This window comes from Ornithorhynchus anatinus, chromosome 10, assembly GCF_004115215.2.
Source record: "Ornithorhynchus anatinus isolate Pmale09 chromosome 10, mOrnAna1.pri.v4, whole genome shotgun sequence".
Lineage (NCBI taxonomy): Eukaryota > Metazoa > Chordata > Mammalia > Monotremata > Ornithorhynchidae > Ornithorhynchus > Ornithorhynchus anatinus.
Genome location: NC_041737.1, coordinates 52,125,641 through 52,150,531, shown reverse-complemented (window position 1 = coordinate 52,150,531; position 24,891 = coordinate 52,125,641). Strand labels below are relative to the sequence as shown.

General features: G+C 62.2%; 2 protein-coding genes across 2 annotated transcripts; both read left to right on the top strand.

Annotated features, from left to right (window-relative positions):
* Window positions 1-56: 56 nt before the first annotated feature.
* Window positions 57-4,234, top strand: SPIB (Spi-B transcription factor). The gene is made up of 6 exons (XM_029073064.2): window positions 57-140; window positions 1,488-1,515; window positions 1,730-1,820; window positions 2,337-2,578; window positions 2,907-3,063; window positions 3,664-4,234. Exons 1-6 carry the CDS (start codon window positions 118-120, stop codon window positions 3,957-3,959), a joined length of 837 nt encoding a protein of 278 aa, XP_028928897.1. The 5' UTR covers window positions 57-117; the 3' UTR covers window positions 3,960-4,234.
* A 3,425-nt stretch (window positions 4,235-7,659) lies between these two features.
* MYBPC2 (myosin binding protein C2) lies at window positions 7,660-24,736 on the top strand. The gene is made up of 28 exons (XM_039913382.1): window positions 7,660-8,087; window positions 9,691-9,842; window positions 10,025-10,111; window positions 10,357-10,550; window positions 10,670-10,787; window positions 11,369-11,414; window positions 11,544-11,600; window positions 11,786-11,991; window positions 12,080-12,212; window positions 12,363-12,487; window positions 13,488-13,593; window positions 14,423-14,595; window positions 14,762-14,927; window positions 15,766-15,872; window positions 16,574-16,603; window positions 16,927-17,066; window positions 17,911-18,070; window positions 18,646-18,750; window positions 19,644-19,832; window positions 20,384-20,518; window positions 21,200-21,367; window positions 21,560-21,648; window positions 22,839-23,034; window positions 23,197-23,336; window positions 23,512-23,671; window positions 23,902-24,038; window positions 24,155-24,341; window positions 24,558-24,736. The coding sequence occupies exons 1-28, from the start codon at window positions 7,660-7,662 to the stop codon at window positions 24,566-24,568; spliced, it is 3,945 nt and encodes a 1,314-aa protein (XP_039769316.1). The 3' UTR covers window positions 24,569-24,736.
* The last annotated feature ends 155 nt before the right edge of the window (window positions 24,737-24,891 follow it).

Below are 24,891 nucleotides of genomic sequence, written 5' to 3'. Positions count from 1 at the left end.
AGGTCACCGGCCCCGCCCCCCGACGGGCAGTATAAGGCCGGCAGGGCGTGTGGGGGTGCTGTTAGCGGGAGCCCCGGCCCGGGACAGCGCGCATCTCACACCGCCGCCCGGACAGCCATGCTCGCTCTGGAGGCCGCACAGTAAGTGGGGACCCGGAGCCCCCCTGCTCCCTTCCGGGCCCCGATTCTCACCTCCTCCCCAGTGGGGGCTGCACCCGAGAGCCCCCTCCCGCCGAAGCCCCGCGGGGTTCGCGCGCGCCCGTGCCCCGTCTCCCAGACCCCCTCGGCTCTGCCCTGGCCCGGCCTCTCCGCCCGCCCGTCTCCTCTCCCCGGCTCGGCCTCTCCCGCCCAAGTGTCCGTTCTCTGTCCTCGGTGCCTCCTTTCCCCCTCTTTTGGCGCCCATCTGGGTCTCCTCATCCCCCCTGCCACCTCTCCGTCTCTGAGGTCTCCGGTCTCCTTTCTCCGTCCCCCCGGACCCCCGCCCCCGACACTTTCCCTTGCCTTCGACCCACCTCCGCTTTCTGCTCTATGCAAATCCTGGGGTGGGGGGCACATTTCCTTGTGTCATTTCTCTCCCCCTCCCCCCCAACTTCCCTTCCTTTCTCCCCTCTCCACCCTTCGGTGTGTGTGGGTGGGTGGGGGGGGCGTGGGGGGGTATTACACAGAAGAAGAGGCCCGGGAATAGAATGAGGGGGAGTCTGGAGGTGTATTCTCTCTCTCTCCGTCCTCCCCGCCTACCCCGCCCCAGCCCCCAGCCCCCTGCCCCCTCCTCCCGCCCCCCCCCCCCCCCCCCCGGACACACAGCAGCGATGGTTCCTGCTTCTGCGGCCACAGCTGCTCCCAACTTCCCCTCCCGCCCCCCCAGCTGGGGTCAGGTGGCTCCCAAGCCCCAGAAAGAGGATTGGGCCGGGGGCGGGGGTGAGAAGCGGTTGGGGCGGTAAGATTCTCGGGGTGAGGGGCGAGACCGGGGCGCTCCGGGGCAGCGGGAGATCTTGGGGAATGGGCCCCGCTGGGCGGGGAGTAGGAGAGAGCGGGGGTGTGGGCTGGGGAACCGTACGAGGCGGAAGGAGGGTGGGGGTTCCTGGCGTCCAAGTGGAGAGCTGGGGGTCGGGGGGGAGGAACGGGGAGACCGGGGGGGCCCGCTCCAGCGATCGAAGCGCTTCGTCCGGGGCTCCGCACCCTGCAGCGCTCAGCGAAGACCGCTGGTCGACTGGAAAGCGGAGGTGGAGACGGAGGGGTCACGGGGTCATACTCCACTTTAGGGGAGCGGAGTAGGAGGTTGCGGGGGGTGGGCTGAAAGAGGCCAGAGTGGGGGCTGGAGAGTCTCGAGGGGGTCCGACTCCGCGAGAGGGGAGAGCCGGGGCGGGGGGCGGTCGGGCGGCCCGGTGGGCCCCGAGTTGGGGGAGGCCGGTGGGGAGGGTGGGGGTCAGCGCGGGGAGAGGGACGGACCCTCTGCCCCCTCTCACCACTTGCCTCTCTCCCCTCCAGGTCAGACGGGACTCACTTCGGCTCCCCGGTGAGTCGGCCCCTGCCTGACTCTCTCTCCGTCTGCTTCTGTCTCTCTGTCTCTGTCTCCGTCTCCGTCTCTTCTTCTCAGCTCCGTCTCTCCCTCCGGAGTTCTGGCAGTGGGAAGGGGTGCGCCTTTTCCCTGGCTCTGGCTGGGGAGGGGTCCCGGGGCCGAGATGGCTTCCGCTGAGGGAGACTGCCGCTTCTCCCCCTCCCACCTCCAGTACCCCGATGGCCTCTTCTACGACCTGGACGCCGCCAAGCCCAACCCGGGGGGGATCCCCCACAGCTACGCGGAACCCGACGGGATGCCCGGTGAGGAGAGGCCCTAGCCCTAGTCCCCGGTCTGCCCTCCCCCGCTTCCCCTCCTCGGCCCGTCGAGCGCCGCCTCCGCCCTGCCCTTCCTCATCCCTTCCCACCCAGCCCCTTCCTCCCGTCGCCCTTCGCCCTCCGACACCGCCCCCTCCCCACTCCCCCCTGCCTCCCACCCCCGACCGGCCCCCTCCTCGCGCTCCCTTCCCTTTTCCCCCGGCTCTCACTCGGGGGTTTTTGGTGGGGAGGGAGGACCGGGTTAGAGGGGGTGGAAGGGAGAGGGGCTCGGGGAGGAGTGGGCCCCTTCCATGCAAATCCGTGGCCAGGAGATTTGCACCCTCCCTCACTTACAATAGCCCTTCTGTACTGGGCTTCCTGCCCTTCCTCGTCCTGGGGATAGCTAAAGGGGGGGGGGGGAGGCGTGGCAAGGGTGGGGACCGTGAGGGTGGGGCAGGGTCAGAATCTGGAACTTCTCCATCCCTGAATCCCACAACCACCTCCCCCTCCCTCCCCCGGCAGACTCCCTCTGGAGCTGGATGGAGCCCCCGCCGGGCCCCGGCTACGAGACCCTGGACCCCTCGGTGGCCACCAGCGCCCTGCAGTTCACCCAGCTCCACAGCGTACAGCTCTCCTACCTGCCCGGAACCTACGGGCCCGGTGGGCCCGGGGGGCCGGGAGGGCCGGCCCTGGACTTCCCTCCCGTCCCCGAGCCCCCGGCCCTGGGACTGGGGCCTTACCCCGAGGTGGATTACAGCAGCCAGGTGAGGGGTGGGCCGGCGCCGGGATCTGGGCCCGAAAGGCAGCCGGCTCCGAGGAGGAGCGTCCGGGCTTCGTGATGGATGGCCGGAGGCGCGGAGCCTGGGGGCGGGAGAGGGGAGGGTGGCCGGGGCGGGGGCCGGGGGCCGGGGGAGAGTTGACCCCGAGTCCGGGCCGTCCGGGGGAGAGCTGACCCCCGAGGCCGAGCTGGCCCGTCGGAGGACCCGAGAGCCGCCCTCCCGTGGCGCCCACGGGTCCTCCGGAGGAACACCCCCGAAGCCCGGCCGGGGCCTGGGGGCTGTCGGGACCCCACCGATGTCCTCCTCCCCCCAGCCGCCGGGACCCCCGTTCCCGCCGTTCCCGCCTTTCCCCAGCCCGCCTCTGTCCGAGGAAGAGGAGTTCCCGCCGGATGGCCCGGCCTTGGAGGTGTCCGACAGCGAGTCAGACGAGGCTCTGGCGGCCGGAGGGGAGGGGGCCGGAGCCGATGCGGGTACGGACGCGGGGCCGGGAGGGGGGAGGGGGGACCCCGCTGTCTGGGCCCCCGGATGGGTGTTGGTTCGGCACCGCCCCACCCCGGCTCCTTCGAGGAGGGGAGAGAGGGGATGGGGCCCAGGATAGAAGCAGGAAGGGAGGAACGACGGACTGAGGGGCCCGAGGATTGTGGTTTAGGCCCCTGGGAGGAGCGGGGACCCTGGCGGGGGCGGCCGCTGGAGGTCAGAACCCCCCCAAGTCCCTGGGGTGATGATGATGCTGATAGTACTTAAGTGCTTACTCTGTGCCAGGCGCTGTACTAAGCACTGGGGTAGGTACAAGATAGTCGGGTTAGACACAGTCCCTGTCCCACGCAGGGCTCCCAGTCTCAAACCCCATTTTACGGATGAGGTAACTGAGGCACAGAGAAGTGAAGTGACTTGCCCAAGGTCACCCAGCAGACAAGTAGCGGGGGGGGTCAGGGATGGGGGCGGGGGGGTGGAGCGGGGGCCCCGGAGGAGGGGTACAGGGCGGGGCGGGGCTGCTAGGGGTCGGCGGAGTCCCGGGGAGGCAGCGGGACCCCCATCCCCGTCGCTGATGGCCCGGTCCCCCCCCGCAGGGGCCAGGAAGAAGCTGCGACTGTACCAGTTCCTGCTGGGGCTGCTGACGCGGGGCGACATGCGGGAGTGCGTGTGGTGGGTCGAGCAGGGCTCGGGGGTCTTCCAGTTCTCCTCCAAGCACAAGGAGGCCCTGGCCCGCCGCTGGGGCCAGCAGAAGGGCAACCGCAAGCGCATGACTTATCAGAAGCTGGCCCGGGCCCTGCGGAACTACGCCAAGACCGGGGAGATCCGGAAGGTCAAGAGGAAGCTCACCTACCAGTTCGACAGCGCTCTGCTGGGGGCCCCCCGGCTGTGACCCGCCCCCCGACCCCCAGGGGGAGGCGCGGGAAAAGATGAGGGACCCGGCCTCGAGGCTCCTACCCGACACCGCCAGGGAGGACAGACCCAGCGCTGGGTCCCCGGCCCATTCTGAGCCGCCCCCCTCCCCGGGGAAGCCCTCCCGGCTTCCGCAGCCCAGCAGCCCGAGACCCCGGAGGGACCTGCCCGGGCCTCCGGGTCCCTCCGCCCAGCCTGGGGTGGGGGCCTCCCAGCGAGCCCCCGGCCCAGGGGGCGGCTCAGGGACGCCGGGCGTCGCGGCTCGGCCCGGTGCCCCGGCCCGGCCCGGGGCCCGGGCGGTCTTCGGGTGAGTATGTCCGGCCCGGGGTGGGGGAGGGCTCTCGGGGACCTGCGCCCGGAAGGGTCAAGGCGGGGTGTCAGGGACACGGGGAGCCAACCACGAAGCTCGAGTGGAGCAGATGCAGCCCTGGACAGTGAACCTGCCTCTTCCCCCCTGCCCCGCCCCACCCCTCCCTGGGCACCCGACCGAGGGTGTCCTTAGCTCCTCCCTGACTTGTGCTCGGACTGAGGGGGGGAGGGGATGCACCGGGAGCCCGAGAGGAGCTGGAGTAGCGGGTGGGGTGGGAGGGGAGTGCCTGGACAATCTGTGAGTTTTGCAAATAAATGAAAAAAAAAAATCCGTCCCCATCGGAGCCGGTGTCTACCCACCCCTGCCGTGACCTGGGAGCCCAGGGAGAATCTCCCGGCTAACCCCCGCCTCCGCCTCGCCCTGTTTGGCGACCCTTGGAGACAAATCATACGTCCCCCGGAGACCCCATAGCACCGATGCAGGAGGCGGCCCTGGCCTGGTGAGTCGGTCGGTCGGCACCCTGCCTGCTGTTGACTGAATCAGCTCTTCAGGGTCGTGCCCGGGGGGGAATAGAATGGGGCAATTGGCCCCATTAAGGAGCAGAACTAGGGCCCTCCTCCCCGACCCTTCCGAGAGTGATATTTGATAATACCACGGTGGTAGCTATTCAGTGCGCACTAACTGCCAAGTACTAGAAGAGAAACAGAGTCAGAAGCGTGGTCGTACAGGCTAAGGGGGAGGGGGAAAAGGTAGTCGATCCCCATTTTACAGATGAGGAAATTGAGGCTCAGGAGCGTGAAGTGACTTGCCCGAGGGTACCCGGCAGGCAAATGGCTGTCTGGGATTAGAGCTCAGGTCTCCCGACTTTCAATCCTGGGGTCTGGCTAGTAGGCTATGCTCTGGTGCCGTTTCTTGAGGTAAGTAGTTTCTGCTAGATTGTTCCTGTTCTTTTATGCTACTATTTCCCCTAGCCCTAATCTGTTTTATTTGTCCCTCCCCGTAGACTGTTAGCTTCTTGTGGGCAGGGACTGTCCCTACCAACTGTTTTCCCAGTACAGTGCTCTGCATGCACACAGTAAACACTCGGTCATCATCCATCACCATCAACAATAGTATTTATTGAGCTCTTCCTGTGTGCAGAGCACTGCCCTAAGGACTTGGTAGAGTATGATACAACAGAGTTGGTGGACATATCTCCTGCCCACATGGACTTTACAATCAATTCCACCCACTGATAGGTGGAGTTCTGCTCCTTAGCTCTGCGGCCCGGCCCCGGGCTGCCCGGTCAAGTCCGCCTAGGCCTCCTTAGAGACCCTCTTGGTGCAGCTATAGGTTGAACTGCTGAGCCCCAGGGCTCCAGGGCTCCAAAGCTACAGTGCTCCGTTGCTTGGTTGATTAAAAAACCCCATGAAACTGTGTGTCCAGGTTTGTGCCTCCTGCCCGCTGCCCTCCTCTCTGCCTTCCAAGTACCATTTCCCCTTTCCTCCTCCCTGCCTGTATCTCTCTCCAGCCCTCCCTCCGAGGGTCTCCCCCCAGGCAGCTCCCAGACCAGGCCAGATCTCTACAAATCCAATCCCCTGCCTCCAGCCAGCAGCAAGGCACAGTGGCTAGAACACGGGCTTGGAAGTCAGTAGGTCATGGGTTCCGATCTTGGCTCTACCGCTTGTCTGCTGTGTGACCATGGGCAAGTTACTTCACTTCTCTGTGCCTCAGTTACCTCATCCGTAAAATGGGGATTAAGATTGTGAAGCCCCTCTGGGACAAAACCTGATTTGCTAGTATCCACCTCAGTGCTTGGTACAGTGCCTGGCACACAGTGAGCACTTAATAAATACCATTATTATTATTAATAATAATAATTTCCCCCTCAATATCCCACCCGGCCTGGTTAGCACCCCCCACTCTATGTTCCCCATCCTCCTCTGTCCTCTCTGCCCCCCACCTCCCATTTCCTCTTCCCTGCCTCTTTCTCTCTCTCTCTCTCTCTGTGTCCCTCTCCAGCCCTCCCTCTGGGGCCCCCCCCGATCGGACCGGATCTCTACAGATCTAACCCTCTGCCTCCAGCTAGAATCACCCGCTCAATATCCAACACAGCCGGTGCACCTCGAATCTCTCTGTGTCGCCTTTCGTTTTGGATTTATCGGCTTCCTTCCCTTCCTTCTTCTCCTCCTCCTCCTCTCCTCTCCCTCCGCCTCCTTCCTCTCCATCTCCTGTTTTTCTCCTCTTCTCCTCCTTCTCTTCCTCCTCCGCTTCTCCTCTTCTTTTCTCTTCCTCCTTCCTCTCTGTCTCCTCTTTTCTCCTTTTCTCCTCCTCCTCCTCTCCGTCTCTCCTCCTCCTCCTCCTCCTTTTTCCTTTTGTCTTTTCCTCCTTCTCTTCTTCCTCCTCCTCCTTCCTCTCCTCTTTTTCTCCTCTTCTCCTCCTTCCTCTCCTCCTCCTCTTCTTCTCGTCCTCTTTCCTTTTGTCTTCTCTTCCTCCTCCTCTTTTTCTCCTCTTCTCCTCCTCTTCTCTCCCTCGCCCTAAGCGGGTCGGAGCTGTGGGGAGCGTCCGCTCCGTCGGTGGGGAGAGTCTGCCCAGCAGCCGGCGACGTCACCGCGCCTCCGCGCCACGTCATTGGTCGGGAGGAAAGCGGGGCGGGGAAGGCGACCAATAGGTAGGGGAGGCGGTGGTTGCCCCGCTCCCGGCCCGGGGCGCGGGTCCCTCAGTTTACCCCCCGGGGGGAGGGACCCCCCCCCCCCGAGGGCCGGGCGGGGAGCCGGGCGTCCGGACGGAGAGCCAGGTCCTCGGCGTCCCCTCCCCGTTATTTGGGGAGGGGTCCCGGCGGACCCTCTTCGTTCGTTCGTTCAATCGTATAGATCGAGCGCTTACCATGTGCAGAGCACTGGGCCTAAGCGCTTGGAATGGACAGTTCGACGCCGGATAGAGGCCATCCCTGCCCGCTGAGGGGCTCGTCCTGTCCTCCCCTCCCTCCGGCCCGGCGGCAGCTGGGGCTGTGATAAGGTTTCTGCTCCAGGAATAGTGACCGACCCCGGGCCGGGAGCCCGAGGCCAGCAGCTGCGGACGGGAGCCCCGGCGGACCCCCGCCTCCCGCGGCCCCAGCGGTCCCCCAAAGCCCTCACCCACCAGCCGCTCCCCACAGCAGGACGCGGTGCTCCCCCGCTCCTCCCCGGAGCAGGACGCGGTGCTCCCCCCTCCTCCCCACAGCAGGATGCGGTGCTCCTCCGCTCCTCCCCACAGCAGAACGCGGTGTTCCCCCGCTCCTCCCCACAGCAGGATCTGGTGCTCCCCCTCCCCTCCCCAGAGCAGGATGCGGTGTTCCCCCGATCCTCCCCAGAACAGGCCGCGGTGCTCCCCCACTCCTCCCCAGAGCAGGATGGCGGTGCTCGCCCGTACCTCCCCAGAGCAAGATGCGATGCTCCCCCGCTCCTCCCCACAGCAGGATCTGGTGCTCCCCCTCTCCTCCCCAGAGCAGGATGCGATGTTCCCCCTGTCCTCCCCAGAACAGGCCGCGGTGTTCCCCCGCACCTCCCCAGAGCAAGATGCGGTGCTCCCCCGCTCCTCCCCAGAGCAGGATCTGGTGCTCCCCCTCTTCTCCCCAGAGCAGGTTGCAGTGTCCCCCCGCTCCTCCCCAGAGCAGGATGCGGTGTCCCCCCGCTCCTCCCCAGAGCAGGATTTGGTGCTGCCCCGCTCCTCTCCGGAGCAGGACGCGGGGCCCCGCCGGTCCTCCCCGAGCAGGGTGCGGGGCTCGCCCCGCCCGGTAAAACCTTCCCGCCCCCCGCCCTCCCGGGGCTTCCTGCCGACGTCCGGCCGAAGCCCGGCAACCGGAAGACGAGAGGCCTCGACCCCCGCCCGGCTCTGGTTTCCCCGAAATTCCCGACTTGCAGAAACCCAGCCCCGTCCATCCTCGGCTCACCCCGGCCCCTCCCTCCCTCCCTCGCCTCCCGGCCCCTCCCCCGGGCCAGGAGCGGGGGGTCTTCCCTTCCGGCCCGCCCCCCGGGGTCCCCACCCCCCCCAGCTCCCCCGGGGACCCAGGCGTCCGGGCCTCCGTCCCCCCGGGCCCCCGGCCTCCAGCTGTCGCCCCGGCCTTTCGGACGCCGTTCGGGAATCCTGCGGAGGCGTAGGGGGGGTGGGGGGGAGGATGGGGTGGGGGGGGGGGATGAGGGTGGGGGTGGGGCGGGGTCTGCCACTCCTTAAAGACGCGCCCCCCCCCCCGCCCCGTTCCCAGTCCTGGGGGACGGGATCGGAGGAGCTGAGATGCCGGAGCCCAAAGCCGGTAGGTCCCCCCCCGTCCCCAGATCGCCCCCAAACGACCCCCGACCCCCCCCAACCTTCATCCCCCCGCCTCCGGGCTCCGGGCCTAGCCGCCCCCCTGGGGTGACCCCTCGCGGGGACCCCATTTCAATCCCTTTTCCTTCCCTCCCGCAGCGGAGGGGCCGGGGAATAGGAGGAGGGTCCCCCCTCCCCCCCCAGGGACCCCAGGTGGGTGGGGGGACGGGGCAGGAGGAGGAAATGGGCAGAGGAGGCCGGGGGGGCGAGGACAGTCCTTGCTGAGGAAGGCGAAAGGGCCGCGCTGGATGGGTTTGAGGACTGTGCGAGGGTGCACCAGGAGCAAGGAGCTGGGGCAGGGGCGGGGGGCAGTGTGATGTGGTGTCTGTGTGTGTGCGTGCGTGTGTTTTGGGCCGGGGGCAAAGGGCCCGGGTGGGGGTTGGGTGTTTGGGCAGAGGCTGCTGGGGTTAGGGGGGGCAGGTCGGGTGGTGGCTCGAGTGTTGACAGACAGAGGGAAGAAGCTGAGATGGTGCTAGGGATTGATGGATTGGGGGAGGGGATGGGTTTGGATGTGCGTGTGTGTGTGTGTGTGTGTGTGTGATTGGGGTGGGGGAGTTGAGTGCTGAGCTCAGCTGGGTGTTTGGTTTCCCCCTGGGGCTGAGTGCTAATTATACTCCCGAGAGTGGTGGTGATGGGAGGGTGGGGGGAGCACAAGAGGATCCAGAAGCTGGACCTTAGGAAAAGGTCAGGACCGGGGTGGGGTGACGGGGGGAGACGACAGCGGGGAGGGTCCCAAGGGAGAGAGCCCTAAGGAATCGGGGGAACCCCGCGGGGAAGACCTGCGGGGGACCCCTCGGGAGTGGGGAAACGAAAGACGACCCCGGTCTCCCCCTCCTGCCGACGCTCTCGGTCACTTTCTCCCCCGTAACCTCCACGCCTCAGATTCCGCACCCCCTGGCCCGGGGTGCCGAGTTCAGGGGATTAACAGGGCCGGTGACAATTTACACCCTGGACGGGGTTGGGGGCCCTGGATCCCTGAGCGAGAGCTGAGGCTGGACGGCAGCAGGGGGCTGGGCCCTGGGACCGGACATCAAGTATCCTCGCCTCGTTTCTCTCTCATTTCCGTTCCGACTGCGAGCTGGCCACAAGTCCCAAAGGGCAAGGAGGTCCCCAAGGGCAAAGAGACCCCCAAGGAAGCCCCCAAAGCGGACCCCAAGAAAGCCCCCGAAGCGGACCCCAAGGAGGCCCCCGAAGCGGTCCCCAAGGAGACCCCTCCTGAATCCCCTAAAGGTGAGCCCCCTGCCCTCCCAAACTGCTGAAAAGCCCCTCCCTCTTGATCCTCCAGCCTACGCCCCTTCCCTCTGCCCTCCCTCCGGAAGACTCGAGACGGCCTCCCCGTGTTCAGTCTCCTGAGCCCTTGACCTCCCCCCCCCCCACGTGGCTCCTGGCACCGACCTCCTTCTCCCTGCCAGATGGTTGCCCCGAGGACCTGTCCCCTACCGTAGAGGAGCCTTCGGGACTCTTCCTTCAGAAGCCCCAGACGGTTTCTGTGGAGACGGGTGAGGGGGGGCCCAGATGGGAGAACCGGGGAGGTGAAGGGTGGGATGGGTCGATCCCCAAGGAGGGCCGGGGGGAGGGGGAGGGGGGGGAGGGTGGGGGAGGGGGGCAGATTGCCTGGGTCCCCGGGGATAAAAGTGGAGCAGTGAGGGCCACCGGAGCCACAGAATAAAAGGCGGGTCTGGCGGGGGGTGAGGGGCGGGGAGCGGAGGCGGATGACTGTGAACCCCTGTCGCCCCGGGACCAGGGAAGGATGTGAAGATCACGGCCAAGGTGGACGGGAAACAGCTGCCAGACAAGCCGACGATCAAGTGGTTCAAGGGGAAGTGGTTGGAATTGAGTAGTAAGAGCGGTGCTCGGTTCAGCTTCTCACAGACCCTGGACAAGCGAGAGCAACGTGAAGCGGGGGGGAGGCCGGAAGAGGGCTTCCGAGGAGGCTGGGCTCACACGGGGGGCTTCTGAGGGGGACTGGGAGGGGAGGGGAGAGGACCCTGGCTGCGCCCCCTCTCCTCCCACCCCTCGCCCGGTGACGGCTTCTGCCCTCCTGGCCCCCTCCCCAGGTATACCTGTTGCAGCTGCTCATAGGCAAGGTGGTGCTCGGGGACCGCGGTGATTATCGCTGTGAGGTCACGGCCAAGGACGTCTGCGACAGCTGCGGATTCAGCATCGATGTTGAAGGTGTGGGCCGGCGGGGGGGATCCCCGAGGGGCCCTGGGGGACCCCCGGGGACAGTGGCAGAGCTCTGGGGTCAGGGCACAGGTTGGGGAGGGCCTGGCAAGGGGAAGAGGGGTTTTCTGAGGGAACTGACTTTAGATGCAGCGTGGCCTAGTGGAAAGAGCCCAGGCTCTGCTCCTTGGGCAAGCTGCTTCACTTCTCTGTCCCTCAGTTTCCTCATCTGTAAAATGGGGATTCTTATATATATATTTTTTTACCTGATCTCCGTCCCCCTTAAGCAGTGAGCCCCGTGTGGGATGGGGACCATGTCCAATCTGATTATCCGGTGTCTACCTCAGCCACTAGCACGGTGCTTGGCACACATTCAGGCTTAACAAATGTTATCATTACTGTTAATAACTGGAGAGGTTCTGGGGAGTTTGAGAGGCTGGGATCAGGCTGTGGGAGCCAGGAGTGACAGGAGGGGACCTTGGTGGAGAATGGGGATTTGAGATAGAGGCCTGAGGAGGTGACTGAGGGAGCCATGGTGGAGGCTGGGTGTCCCACCTTCCCTGCTCCTGTTCATCTTGACTTCCCATCCCCAGCCCCCAGCCAGGACTCTGGAAGCATCCTGGAGAGCTTCAAGAGAACGTAAGTGACTCGTGACCCCCAACTACTGCCCCTCCCCCGGGCCCCTCTTCCGCAGCCCCCTCGGGCCCCAGAGCCTCCGACTCCACCCCCCAAGAAACAAACGTCTCCTTTCTTTTCTCACCCCCAGAGGCGATGGAAACCAGAGACTGCAGGAGAGCTGGACTTCAGCGGATTGCTCAGAAAGAGGTGGGGGCTCGGGCCGGTGGGGGGGCTGTTGGGGTCAAAGCTCTGGGGGAGGCGATGGTGGGGCGTATCCAGAGTATTCTCGGGGAGGACGTCACCCCGCCCCTCCTCCCTCTCGTCACCCCTTCTCGCCTTCCTCCTCGCCCTCCTCCCCGCCACCCACCTTTTCTCCCCCCGTGGTGAGGCAGGGAGGTGGTGGAGGAGAAAGAGAAAGAGAAAAAGAAGAAGAAGAAAGATGACGATGACCTGGGATTGCCCCCCGAGATCTGGGAGCTGCTGAAGGGGGCGAAGAAGAGCGAGTACGAGAAGATCGCCTTCCAGTACGGAATCACCGACCTGCGTGGGATGCTCAAACGCCTCAAGAAGGTCAAGGTTGAGGTCAAGAAGAGCGCAGGTCGGCTGGTGGGGCCCGGCAGGGCGGGGCGGGGTCCCCCGTGTGACCCTCCTCACCCCCTCCCCTCTTTCCGCCTCCATCCGGACAGCGTTCACAAAGAAGCTGGACCCGGCCTACCAGGTGGACAAGGGCCACAAGGTCAAACTGGTGGTGGAGATCAGCGACCCTGACCTGCCTCTCAAGTGGTACAAGAACGGCCAGGAGCTAAAACCAGGCAGCAAGTAAGGCCCCCGGGGAAGGGGAAGGAGGGGACGGAAAAGGACTCAAGGGTGAGGGCACCATCTCTGACTCCCCCAAATCCCACACCCGGGTCCTCTGGCTTCCCCGACATCTGACCTCCTCCCTCCGCCCTCTGTCCCGGGGCCTGGCAGGTACGTGTTTGAGAACGTGGGGAAGAAGCGTATCCTGACCATCAACAAGTGCACCCTGAGCGATGATGCCGCCTATGAGGTTGCCGTCAAGGATGAGAAGTGCTTCACTGAACTCTTCGTCAAAGGTCAGCCGGATGGAGGGGTCGCTGGGGGCTGGGAGCGGGGGGGATGCACCGAGGGGGACCCAGTGAAGCAGTCGGGGGGTGGAGGGGGTCATGGCAGGGGAAAGGTCAGCCTGGGGAGCAGCCTCGGGGGACAGAGAAGGTTGGGGAGTTGAGAGTAGGTGGTAGAGGGGCTACGGGGAACTTGGGGAGGCTTAGGGGGTCCTGGGGTGGTCAGCTTTGGAGGTTGGGAGAGCAGTGGGAATACGAGCGTGTTGCTTCCCCCATGGTCAGTGGGGCCGGTCAGGGGCAGAGCAGAGAGGTGGGGAGGGGGCTGTAGGTAGCTCGGAGAACTAAGGGGGCGGGTGGGGGGTCACTGGAAGGAGTAGTCAGCTGTCATTGTGTCTGGGTAACCCAGAGCTTCAGGAGCTGGAGGCGGAGGCAGAAGAGCCATGGGGCACATGGAGAGGCAGCAGGGTTAGTGGCTAGAGCCCGGGCTTGGGAATCAGACGACCAGGGTTCTAATCCCGGCTCTGCCGCTTGCCTGCTCTTGTGATCCTGGGCAAGTCACTTCACTTCCCTGGCCCTCGGTTTCCTCATTTGTAAAATGGGGATAAGAGAGCTGTCTCCCACCCCTTTAGACCGGGAGCCCCTTCTGGGTCAGGGACTCTGACCAAACCTGATTATTTTGTAACTACCCCGGTGCTTAATACAGTGCTTGGCACATAGTAAGTGCTTAACAAATATCAAAATTTGATAAGAAATTTTATAAGAAAATTGTTTCTTATTATTTTCTAATCCTTCATTATGAGGAGAGAGGGGTAGTGAGGTTAGTAGAGAAGGATCTGGAGGACAGGGCAGGGTGGAAGAAAATAGAATTTTCCGCTAATCCTTTAGGGCCCTCATGACACCCCATCCGCCCCGCAGCCTCCCATGATCTTCTCTGTTCCTGCCATCTCCCAGTCTTCCCAAGTACCGTGATCTACGACCCTTATGACCTTTGTAACCCTTTGTGTTTTCCTAGAGCCCCCGGTGCTGATCGTGAAGCCTCTGGAAGATCAGCAGGTGTACGTGGGTGACCGGGTGGAGATGGAGGTGGAAGTATCTGAGGACGGGGCCCAGCTCATGTGGTCAGTAACCCCGTCTGACAGATCCCCTTACTTATCTGTCCTACCGTGTTTTTCCTGCCCTTCACCTCCCTCCCCGCCTTCCCTGCCTCCACCAACCTTCTAGCCTTCCTTGCTGAAAGATGGAATGGCTATAACTCAGGAAGACTCCCATAAGACCACTGGACCCCCCCCCCCCATGATGTCAAGATACTTGAGGAGAAAGGATGTGCTGGAGAAATATTATTATTGTTATTATGGTATTTTTTTAAGCACTTACTATATGTCAAGCATTGTTCTAAGCACTGGGTTGGATACAAGCTAATCAGGTTGGACACAGTCCCTGTCCCCCATGGGCTTTACACTCTTATGCCCCATTTTACAGAGGAGGTGACTGAGGCACGGAGAAATTAAGTGGTTTGCCCAAGGTCACAAAGCAGACAAGTGGTGGAGCGGGGATTAGAACCCAAGTCTTTCTGATTCCCAGGCCCGGGCTCTACAGACCAGCCTATGCTGTTTCTCTGACTCCATGTTTCTCCTTCAGGGTCCTTTTCTTCCAAGCTCTCCCTTTGGACCCCCATTGCCCCTTCGTGGTCCCCAGGATGAAGGGTGGGGTGGAGAAGACAGGGAAGACGCTCCCCATGCCCTTTCCTCTCAATCAATCCCTCGTGTTTTTTGAAAGCTTACTGTGTGCAGAGCACCGCATTGATCGCTTGAGAGAGTACATTATAATAGAGTCGGTAGACCTGTCCCCTGCCCACAGAGAGCTTATGATCTGGAGTCTACAATCCTCCCATAAATCCTTTGGTCTAAGTCCCACGACCCACCACATCTCCCCCCTGACCTCCCACAGGATGAAGGGTGAGGTGGAGATGACCAAAGAGGATTCCTACAAGGCCCGTTATCGTTTCAAGAAAGACGGGAAGCGACACCTGCTGATCTTCTCGGAGGTCTCCCTGGAGGACACCGGCCGCTACAAGGTCATAACCAACGGGGGCCATTGTGAAGCTGAGCTCATTGTAGAGGGTGAGGAGTCCGGCCCCTGGGGCTTGGGGAGGGAGGGGGCGGGGGCGCGGAGCCGGGGATCGGCGGAGCAGGATGCCTGGGTCCGGAACCTGCCGTCCCGCTCCCTCCCCATTTGATCCGTGCGTTCCCTCTCCCTGTCTCTGTCCCCGCTGCTGCCCCGGAGCAGAGAAGCAGCTGGAAGTCCTCCAAGACATCGCGGACCTGACCGTCAAGGCCTCAGATCAGGCCGTGTTCAAGTGCGAGGTGTCCGATGAGAAGGTCACGGGGAAATGGTACAAGAACGGCGTCGAGGTCCGTCCTGGCAAACGCTTCACCATCTCCCACAAGGGCCGGTGAGAGGAGATTCCGGGAGCCGGGGGGGTGGGGAGGGGGCGGTGCGGGAGGGTGAGGGAGGGAATGGGAAATCCTGGGGCCAGGGCAGGCGACAGAGAGGGGAACCGGCAGAGCTCTGTGGGGTGGCCAGAGGGGAGTCAGAAGGGCAGGAAGGGAAATAGGGAAAGGATGGAAGATAAGACAGGGGACAGGGAAGAAATGAAGAGTGGGGATATCATCATCCTCATCATATTTGTTTAGGGTTTATCAGGTGCCCAGGCCTGGGGTATGTCCAAGATAATCAGGTCGGACACGGTCCCCGCCCCATGTGGGGCTCACAGTCTTAGCGGGGAGGGAGAACAGGGACAGGGAGTTTTACAGGTGGGGAAAATTGAAGTCCAGAGAAGGTAAGTGAGCAGCCCAAATCACCCAGGTTGTGTGGTGTTTCCTATTCATTCATTCAGTTCTATGTAGTGAGGGCTTACTGTGTGCAAAGCACTGTGCTAAGCGCTTGGGCAAGTATACTATGAGAGTAAACAGCGGCCCACAGCAAGCTTACAGTCTAGACGGGGAGACAGAACTGCTAGGCCCAGCTGCTGGATGGGGGGATGGAAGAGCGGGAGGAGAGTTGGGGGGAGCGGGAGGGCGGCAAAGGTGTGAAAGGAGGATGGGGGGAGCCCAGTGAGGCCAGGATGAGGATGAGGAGCGAAGGATGCAGGCACCGGGGAAGCTGGGGCCCAGCGGGAAGACCAGAAAGCTGTACGGAGCCAGGTGAGGGCGGGGTGAAGAGCCATAGGTAGTTGTGGGGGGTGGGAGGGAGGGCGGTACCCCCACCTGATGGACGCTGTCCCCCCACAGTTTCCACATGCTGGTGATCGATGACGTCCGTCCCGAGGATGAAGCCGACTACACCTTCATCCCCGACGGGTTCGCCCTCTCCCTGTCAGCAAAACTCAACTTCCTGGGTGAGACCTCTTCAGTCTCTGGGACTGAGTAGAAGCTGCCCACCGTCCCATCCCCCGGGGAACCACCCCCAGGTTCCCCACCCTGAGCGAGATACTACCTTCCTAACTCCTGGAACCAACCCCCCCCCCACCAGCCTAATATCCCCCAGCCAGCCCCATCACCATCTTCTCTCAGAATCCTCCTCTGTCTGGCTTTTCCCCTCACCCCCACCCCACCTTCCTCTACCCCATTCTACTGGAGACTCCTCCGCTATCACTGCCCAGAGAAGCAGCAGAGCCAGGTGGAAAGAGCCTGAACCTGGGAGTCAGAGGACCTGGGTTCTAAACCCCGCTCTGCCTTGTCGCTGCTGAGCGATCTTGGGCATTTCACATCTCTGTCCTTTGGGATTCGATACTTGTTCTCCCACCTACTTAGACTGTGAGACCCACGAGGGACAGGGACTGTGTCTGATCTGATCAGTCTGTAGCTACACCAGTGCTTAGTACAGTGCTTGGCACATTTAAAGCGCTTAACATATATTTTATTATTATTTTATAATCCTTTCTTGCTACTCTGGGAGGCTCATCCCAGAATGCCCTCTAGATCTCTCCCTGCCATCTCCCCTTCTTCTCCGGTGTTATGCCGCCATTTCCAGAAGGGAGGGGGTTCAAGAGAGTTGGAAGGGATCCGCTAACCCTATGCCTTCTGTTGTCTCTTCCAGAAATTAAGGTGGATTACGTTCCCAAACAAGGTGAGGGATTCTGGGTGCGGGGGTGCCGGGGAGGAGGAGGCAGGAGCTGAAATGAGGTGGTCCAGGGTGTCTAGATGTTTGGGTCCGTGAAGGGAGTCCCCAAGAGCTATGAGGGGGTGACCCAGGGACTGGGTGTCAGGATGTTCAGATCCGCTCTGGTGAGGGGACAGGAAAGGGCTGGGAAGGCCAGACGCTGAGGGGAATGGGGGCTCGGGGCGGGGCATCTGGATCTCAGGAGGAATTGGAGGTCAGGGAAGCTTGGGGAGGATGGGAGACCCTGATTTCATCGCCCAGTCCTGGGGGCTCTCACTTTCTTCCTTTAGAGCCGCCCAAAATCCACCTGGACTGCTCGGGCCAAATGAGTGAAAACACGATTGTGGTTGTGGCCGGAAACAAGCTGAGACTGGATGTGGCCATCACGGGAGAGCCGCCCCCCGTAGTCACTTGGCTCAAGGGCGAGGAGGTGGGGCTGGGGATCTTGTCCCGGGAGCTTGGGGAGGGGACTTGGGAAGGGGGGCTTGGGGAGGGAGATTGGGGGCTTGGGGAGGGAACTTGGAGAAGGAGCTTGAGGGGAGGGAGTTTGGGCCAGGGAGCTTGGGGAAGGAGGCTTGAGGGGAGGGAACTCTGGGGGAGGGAGCTTGGGTCGGGGAGCTTGGGGAAGGAGCTTGTGGGGTGGGAAGCTTTTAGCTGCGGGGGGGAACGGGTAGGGGTCCTTGAGTAGGAAGCTTAGAGAGGGGAGACTTGGGGAGGGGGCTTGGGAAGAAGGCTGGAAGATAAAGCAGGAGCCTGAGGGGAGGGAAGAAGAGGGTGAGAGGATGCAAAGGGACTTTCCACCGGATGTGGAGGGCGTTCCGGGCAGGAGGGAACGCACGGATGAGCTTGGGGTCGTCAAGGTTGGAAGCGGGCCTGCGTCGTGTTCTCTCTAGGTTGCTGGGACTCGCAGCCCCTTGCAAGGGCTTCTGGATATAAGCCTGACCCATCCCTCCCCCCCCCCCACCGGCCCCTCCCCTCCCCCCGCACCCGACATTCCAGTACTGATCTGAAACCCACATAGTGCTCTTGCGGGCCCCTGGTCAGTCAGTCAGTCGTATTTATTGAGCACTTGCTGCATGCAGAGCGCTGTACTAAGCTCTTGGGAGAGTACAATACAACAATGAATAGAACTATTCCCTGCCCGGTAGGTAATAAACGGATCCGTTCCCTGCCCACGACGAGCTTACAGTCTAGAGGACGAGCTTACAGTCTAGCTGCCCCCCCAGCCCCCAGTGGGGTCTTCGCTCCTCAGGGTCTCGGTATCTCTGTCCCAGGTGTTTTCGAGTCTGGAGGGTCGGAGCCGGATCGAGCTGCGTCCGGACAGCAGCAGCTTCTTGATCGAGGGGGCGGAGCGAGCGGATGAGGGCCGTTACACCATCAAGGTCGCCAACCCGTCCGGAGAAGACGTGGCCTCCATCTTCGTAAAGGTCGTGGGTCAGTCTGGAGAAAGCTAGGAAGGAGCCTGGTCTGGGACAGGGTTGTCGGGGGCCGGTGAGGGAGGGGCAAGAGAGGAGAAGTGAGGGCAGCTGGGAGGTACGGGGAAAGAGGGACATGAGGAGGGACATAAAGAGAGCCGAAGAGGAACCCATCAATTGATAATAGCATCTATTGAGCACTTACCATGTGCGGAGCGCTGTGCTAAGCTCTTGGGAGAGCATGAGAGAGTCAGCTGATGTGATCCCTGCCCTTTAGATGCTTACTGTGCAGTGGATTGACGAGGGACTGGGGAAAGTCAGTCAGTCAGTCAGCTTTATCGAGCGGTCAGCCAAACGTATTTACTGAGCGCTTACTGTGTGCAGAGCCCTGTAGTAAGCGCTCGAGAGGACAGTACAACAATAAACAGACACATTCCCAGCCCACAACAAGCTGGCAGTCTAGAGGGGGAGATGGACATTAATAGAAATAAATAAATTACAGTTATGTGGGAGGTTGGGTGGGGGCTGGTTTGGGGTGGCAGGACCTTGGGTTGCCGGGGAAGCTCCCCCACTCCCCATCTTTTACCCCTGCAGATGTCCCCGACCCTCCCGAGGCCGTGCGCATAACGTCGGTCGGGGAGGACTGGGCGGTGCTGGTCTGGGACCCTCCCAAGTATGATGGCGGGCAGCCCGTTACAGGTCAGTAGGCTCAGAGTCCCCCTCTGCGATCCGGGCAAACTGGGGATGGTGGGGGGTGGGGAGGGGCGGGGACAGGAAGGGAAACAGGGAGAGATCAGCATTGGACCCCGCAGGTTCAGGGCGGAAAGCTGAGGAGCAGGAAGCAAAAATAGGGCCCAGATGTCCTCCTGCCACCCCCAGAGTGCTGCCCAGCTCTCTCCCTGCATCTGCCCTCTAAATAATAATTGTGGTTTTTCTTAGCGCTTACTATGTGCCAAGCGCTGGGGTAGATGCGAGATCATCAGGTCCCACATGGGGGCTCACAGCCTAAGTAGGAGGGAGAACAGGTATCGGATCCCCATTTTGCAGATGAGGAAACTGAGGCCTGGAGAAGTGGAGTGACTTGCCCAAGATCACATAGCAGGCAAGTGGTAGAGCTGGGATTAGCACCCAGGTCCTCTGACTCTCAGGCCCGGCGTCTTTCCACTTGGCCACACTACTTCTTTAGTGAACTTCCTGAAGTCCCCAACCCTTTGTTCCCTCATTTTCCCCCTGCCGGTTCCCTACGACCCACTGTCCCGTGTTTCTGCTCCCCCAGGATAATCACTCAATTCATCAATGGTATGTATTGAGCTCTTACTTTGCTCAGAGCACTGTACTGAGCACTCAGGAGAGTACAATACCGTAGAGTTGGTAATCAACCAGTCGCATTTATTGAGCACTTACCTCGTTCCGAGCACCGTACTAAGTGCCTGGGAGAGTACAATACGACAGCGTGGGCAGACACGTTCCCTGCCCACAGTGAGCTTATGGCCTAGAGGGGGAGACTGGCATTAGTAGAGGGGGAGACTGGCATTAGTAGACGGGATCCCTGCCCTCAGGAAGCTAAAGTCTCGTGGGTTCCTACAACGTAGGGTACCTGATGGAGCGGAAGAAGAAGGGGTCCCAGCGCTGGATGAAGCTGAATTTCGAGGTTTTCACGGACACCACATATGAGTCCACCCGGATGATTGAAGGAGTTCTCTACGAGATGCGGGTCTTTGCCGTCAACGCCATAGGCGTCTCCCAGCCCAGCACCAACACCAAGCCCTTCATGCCCATCGGTCTGACCCAGACCCCTGACCCTGATGTCCCTCTCCCCACCCACCCCCCGGCCCCTGCCTTCCCCCCTAAACCAACCCAACGGGCCTTGCTCACCCGAGACCAACATCTACTCCTTCATTCCCACTGATTTGGTCTCTGACTCCTAATAATTACGGTACTTAAGTGCTTATTATGTGTTAAACACCGTACTAAGCGCTGGGGTAGATCTCAGATCCTCGGGGTTCCACGTGGGGCTCACAATCTAAGTAGGAGGGCGTAGGATTTAATCCTCATTTGAATGATGAGGAAACTGGGGGCCGGAGAAGTGAGGTGACTTAGCCAAGGTCACGCTTTAAGCAGATGGAGAAGCCGGGATGGGAGCCCAAGTCCTCTGGCTCCCAGGCCTGGGCTCTTTCCACTAGGCCACGCTGCTTCCCCTGACCCAGCCGAGTTCCATCACCGAGTCCTTTAGGCCTCTGCCCCCCAACCTCTGCCCTCAGCAGCACCTCCTCCACCAGTCCCAGGTGACCTCTGACTCGAATTTTCCCCTCCTCCTTTTTCTCCTCCTCAGCCCCCACCAGCGAGCCCCTGCACCTGATAGTGGAGGATGTGACCGACACGACGACCACACTCAAATGGCGTCCGCCGGACCGCATCGGGGCTGGCGGGATCGATGGCTACGTGGTGGAGTACTGCTTGGAAGGCAGTGAGTGACCGGGGCTCGAGTGGGGTTGGGGGCAGGGGCCCAGGGACTACGTGGTGGAATAGAGAGAATGGAATGACCAACGAGTAACTCAGCGGGGCCTTGAGTGACCAGTGAGTGATGAAAGAGACGAGTGGGAGAGAGCTGCTAGGGACAGTGGGGAGGAAGCAGGGAAAGTCTCGGGTTTAGGAGGCAAGGGGGAGGCGGGCAGACTGTGTGGAGGCCAGGGAGGAGGGCATTAGTCATTCCGCGAGTGGCCGGGGATCGGGTAGAGATGACCATCTGGGGGACCCACCTCAATTCACCCCAGCACCCCAACTTCTGTAAATCTCCTTACATTCTGCTAGGTTACCACTCTTTAATTTTAATTTTAATGCAGACTGTACGCTTCTTGGGGGTAGGGATCTGTGTCTACCCCCTCTTTATGTATTGTCCTCTTCCGAGCACTCGGTCCAGTTGTCTGCAGTCAGTAAGCGCTCAGTAAATGCCGTTGGTTGATCGATTGACCTGAGCCTGGGACCCTTCAGGAACCCCTCCCCACCTTCTCAGTCCCACTGCCCCCCTGAGACCCTTCTCGGTCCTCTGCGCTTTCCCCCGTAACCCCCGCCCGACCCCCTGCAAACCTGTGGGGCGCCCCAAGACCGCCCCCGACACCCTTCTCCCTGCCCCCCCGCTGACCCCCAGGCAACGAGTGGGTGGCGGCCAACACGGAGCCGGTGGAGCGCTGCGGCTTCACCGTGAAGGACCTCCCCACCGGGGCCAAGATCCTCTTCCGCGTCGTCGGGGTCAATATCGCCGGCCGAAGCGAACCGGCCACCCTGGTCCAGCCCGTCACTATCCGCGAGATTGTCGGTCAGTGGCCCCTCCCCCACCCCCACTCCGGAGATTGTCTGTGACCGCCCACCCTCCAGCCCCTAGCCGGTCCCCCGCTCCCGCCCCCCGGCCCAGAGATTGTCACTGAGTCAGCAAGCCCTGAGAGACCTCCCGCGGACCAAGCTGCCCCACAGCCTTCCTGACCAAACCGATCTCTTCCCACGTCCCCAGAGCAGCCCAAGATCCGCCTCCCGCGCCATCTGCGTCAGACGTACATCCGCCGGGTGGGCGAACCCATCAACCTGGTCATTCCCTTCCAGGTGACGATCGGGGGGCGGCCAGGGCAGGGGGAGCATGCTGGGAAAGAGGTTGGGGAGGTCAGGGGAATGACCCCAGGGAGGCTGGGAGACTTAATAATATTAATAATGATTATGGTATTTGTTAAGCACTTACTATGTTCCAGGCACTGTACTGAGGGCTGGGGTGGATACAAGCAAATTGGTTTGGACACAGTCCCTGCCCCGCATGGAGCTCCCAGTCCCAATCCCCATTTTACAGATGAGGTAACTGAGGCCCGGAGAGGTGAAGGGACTTGCTCAAGATCGCACGGCAGACAAGTGGTGGAGCCGGGATTAGACCCCATGACCTTCTGACTCCCAGGCCCGTGCTCTGCCTAAGCCGTGGGGCTTAGTGGAAATAGCACAATGCTGGGAGTCAGAGAGGACCTGGGGTCTCATCCCGGCTCCGCCCCGATCTGCTTCTTGGGCAAGTCGTTCGACTGCTCTGGGCATCGATTTCTTCATCTGTAAAGATGGGGTAAGGTCCCCGTTTATTTTATCGTGTTATATTTATTAAGCTCTTACTGTGTGTCAAGTCCTGTTCTTAGCGCTTGGGTGTATGTCAGTTTATTAGGTTGGACACAGTCGCTTCTCACACGGGGCTCACAGTCTAAGTAGGAGGGAGAACAGGTATTGAATCCCCCTCTTACAAATGAGGCAATGGAGACTCGGAGAAGTGACGTGAGTTGCCCAAGGTCACGCAATAGACAAGTGGCAGAGCTGGGATGAGAACCCAGGCCCTCTGACTCCCCGGCCCAGGCTTTTTCCACTAGGCCACACTGTTCTCCCTTCTCCTTAGACCGGGAGCCCGGTTAGGGCCAAGGGCTCGACCTGACCTGGTGGTCTTGTCTCTACCCCGGTACTTTGCACATTGCTTGGCACGTAGTAAGCACTTAACAAACACCACAATTACTGGCATCGCCACTCATTCAATCCTATTTATCGAGCGCCTACTGTGTGCAGAGCCCGGTACTAAGAGCTTGGAAAGTACAATTCAGCAATAAATAGAGATAATCCCTATCCAACAAAGGGCTGATAGTCTAGTCATCGTGACACTTCTCCCCTCCCTACTGCTCTTAAATTCCCCCTGCCGATCACTCCTCCATCCCGGCCGTCCCTTTGATCCTCCCTCCTTTCCCTGACCTCCCTGTCCCCACCTCCTGGGCTCCTAGGGGAAGCCGCGGCCGCAGGTGACTTGGACCAAGGCGGGAGGACCATTGGACGGATCGCGCTTCCACGTGAGGACGAGCGAGGTGGACACGGTGCTGTTCGTGCGGCAGGCGGCCCGGGGCGACTCCGGCGAGTACCAGCTGAGCGTGGCCATCGAGAACATGCAGGACACGGCCACCGTGCGCATCCGGGTCGTGGGTAAGGCGGCCGGCCGGCGGAGGTACCCGACGGGGCGGCGGGAGGGCCGTGGCGAGGCGGGAGGAAGGGGCGGAGCCGAGGGGCGCCGAACTCTTCTCTCCCGAGGGCTCAGTTCATTCCACTGACGCTGAGACCCCCGCCCCTCGTCCCCCCCGACCTCAGAGAAGGCGGGCCCGGCGGAAGGGGTGACAGTGAAGGAAGTGTGGGGCTGTAACGCCCTGGTGGAATGGCAGCCCCCGCGGGACGACGGCAACAGTGAGGTGACGGGCTACTTCATCCAGAAAGCCGACAAGAAGACCATGGTGAGAGGGCGGAGGGGCCCGCGGGAGGCGGCGCTCCGGCCATCCGCCTCCTCGTCTTGGGGGGCGGGCTGCTGTCCGGCCTCATCCCCTCCGTCGGTGTTGGACTCCGAGCCGGTCTGGGAGGGGTCTCTGCTGTCCCCCATCTCTCTCTGTGTCTCTGCCCCACGTCCCTCAGGAGTGGTTCACCGTGTACGAACACAGCCGGCCCACCCGCTGCACAGTCTCTGACCTCATCATAGGCAACGAGTATTACTTCCGCGTTTTCTCCGAGAACATCTGTGGCCTAAGCGACTCGGCGGGCCTCTCCACCAACACCGCTTATATAGCTAAACCAGGTGGCCGGGGGCTGTTGGGGGACCGGGCCGGGGCAGGGAGGCGGAGCCCGAGGAGGGGAGGACCCCTGGTAGTGGTGGCCGGGTGAGAAGGCCCCGGGACATAGATAGGCGGGCCCGTGGGCTCCGCGGGGTGTCGGGGAGAGGGCTCTGAGAAAGGGGAAGGTGAGGGGAAGCCCCGCCGGACCGTGACCTCCGACCCCCTTCGTGTTTCTGGGGCCCTCACCCTGCAGGTCTGCAGCTGAAGCCCCTCGATTACCAGGAACACGATTTCCGTTCGGCCCCCAAGTTCCTCACTCCGCTGACCGACCGTGTCATCGTGGCCGGATACGCGGCCGCCCTCACCTGCGCCGTCGGCGGGGAGCCGAAGGTCCGGGGGTCGGCGGAGGGCGGGGGCGGCCGAGGGGGGAGGTGACGGGGCAGAGGGGGTTCCGCTGGGGGCGTCCGCAGCCGGCCCCCCCCATCCCGCCCCTTCTCTCCCCGCAGCCGCGGGTGGTATGGCTGAAGAACAAGATGGAGATCTCAGGGGACCCCAAGTTCCTCATCACGAACCACCAGGGCATTCTGACCCTGCGCATCCGCCGGCCCAGCCCCTTCGACGGCGGCACCTACGCCTGCTGTGCCGTGAACGAGCTGGGCGAGGCGCTGGCTGAGTGCCAACTCGAGGTCCGAGGTAACTGGACCCTGGGCCGGCGCTGGGGGACTCAACTGGCCGCGAGCCAACTAGAGACCCCATCCGGGGCCAAGCAAACCTCGGCAAGCGAGGGGGCTCTCTGGACAAGGGGGAAGAACCCCCGGGCTGCGGAGCTGGATCGAGGCGGGGTCGGTGCAGAACAGGGAGGAGGGGAGGGAACACGGGGTCTCACCGGACCACCTTCCCTCCCTGCAGTGCCACAGTGAACACCCGGTGACCAGAGGCACAGAAAGACCCTGCCCTTCGAAAACTCCCGTTCCGGCCCGCCTCATCTAGGACCCGACATCCCTCTCATCCCGTCCCTCCCCGCCGTACATCGGACGGGAGGCGCACCCAAGCCGTCTCCCGTTGGAAACAAGAGATGCTTGAATGGCTCCTCTCGTTTTCTTTCTTCACTGTGGCGTCCCTCGCCTCCCCCGCCCGGCACCCTCCCACCGCTGAGAAGCGGGCCCTCATTTTGAAGGTTGGGGGCAGGCCACGTTAGGTGGTTGGGACGAGTTGAAGGCAGGGTGGACGGTGGCCCAGTGTT

Coding starts and splice junctions, on each gene's coding strand:
- SPIB (XM_029073064.2), top strand. CDS start 118: ATGCTCGCTCTGGAGGCCGCACA. Junction 1,821..2,336: donor GGAACCCGACGGGATGCCCG/GTGAGGAGAGGC, acceptor CTCCCCCGGCAG/ACTCCCTCTGGAGCTGGATG. Junction 2,579..2,906: donor AGGTGGATTACAGCAGCCAG/GTGAGGGGTGGG, acceptor TCCTCCCCCCAG/CCGCCGGGACCCCCGTTCCC.
- MYBPC2 (XM_039913382.1), top strand. CDS start 7,660: ATGGCGGTGCTCGCCCGTACCTCCCCAGAGCAAGATGCGATGCTCCCC. Junction 9,843..10,024: donor CCCTCCTGAATCCCCTAAAG/GTGAGCCCCCTG, acceptor TCTCCCTGCCAG/ATGGTTGCCCCGAGGACCTG. Junction 23,672..23,901: donor CGCTTATATAGCTAAACCAG/GTGGCCGGGGGC, acceptor CTCACCCTGCAG/GTCTGCAGCTGAAGCCCCTC.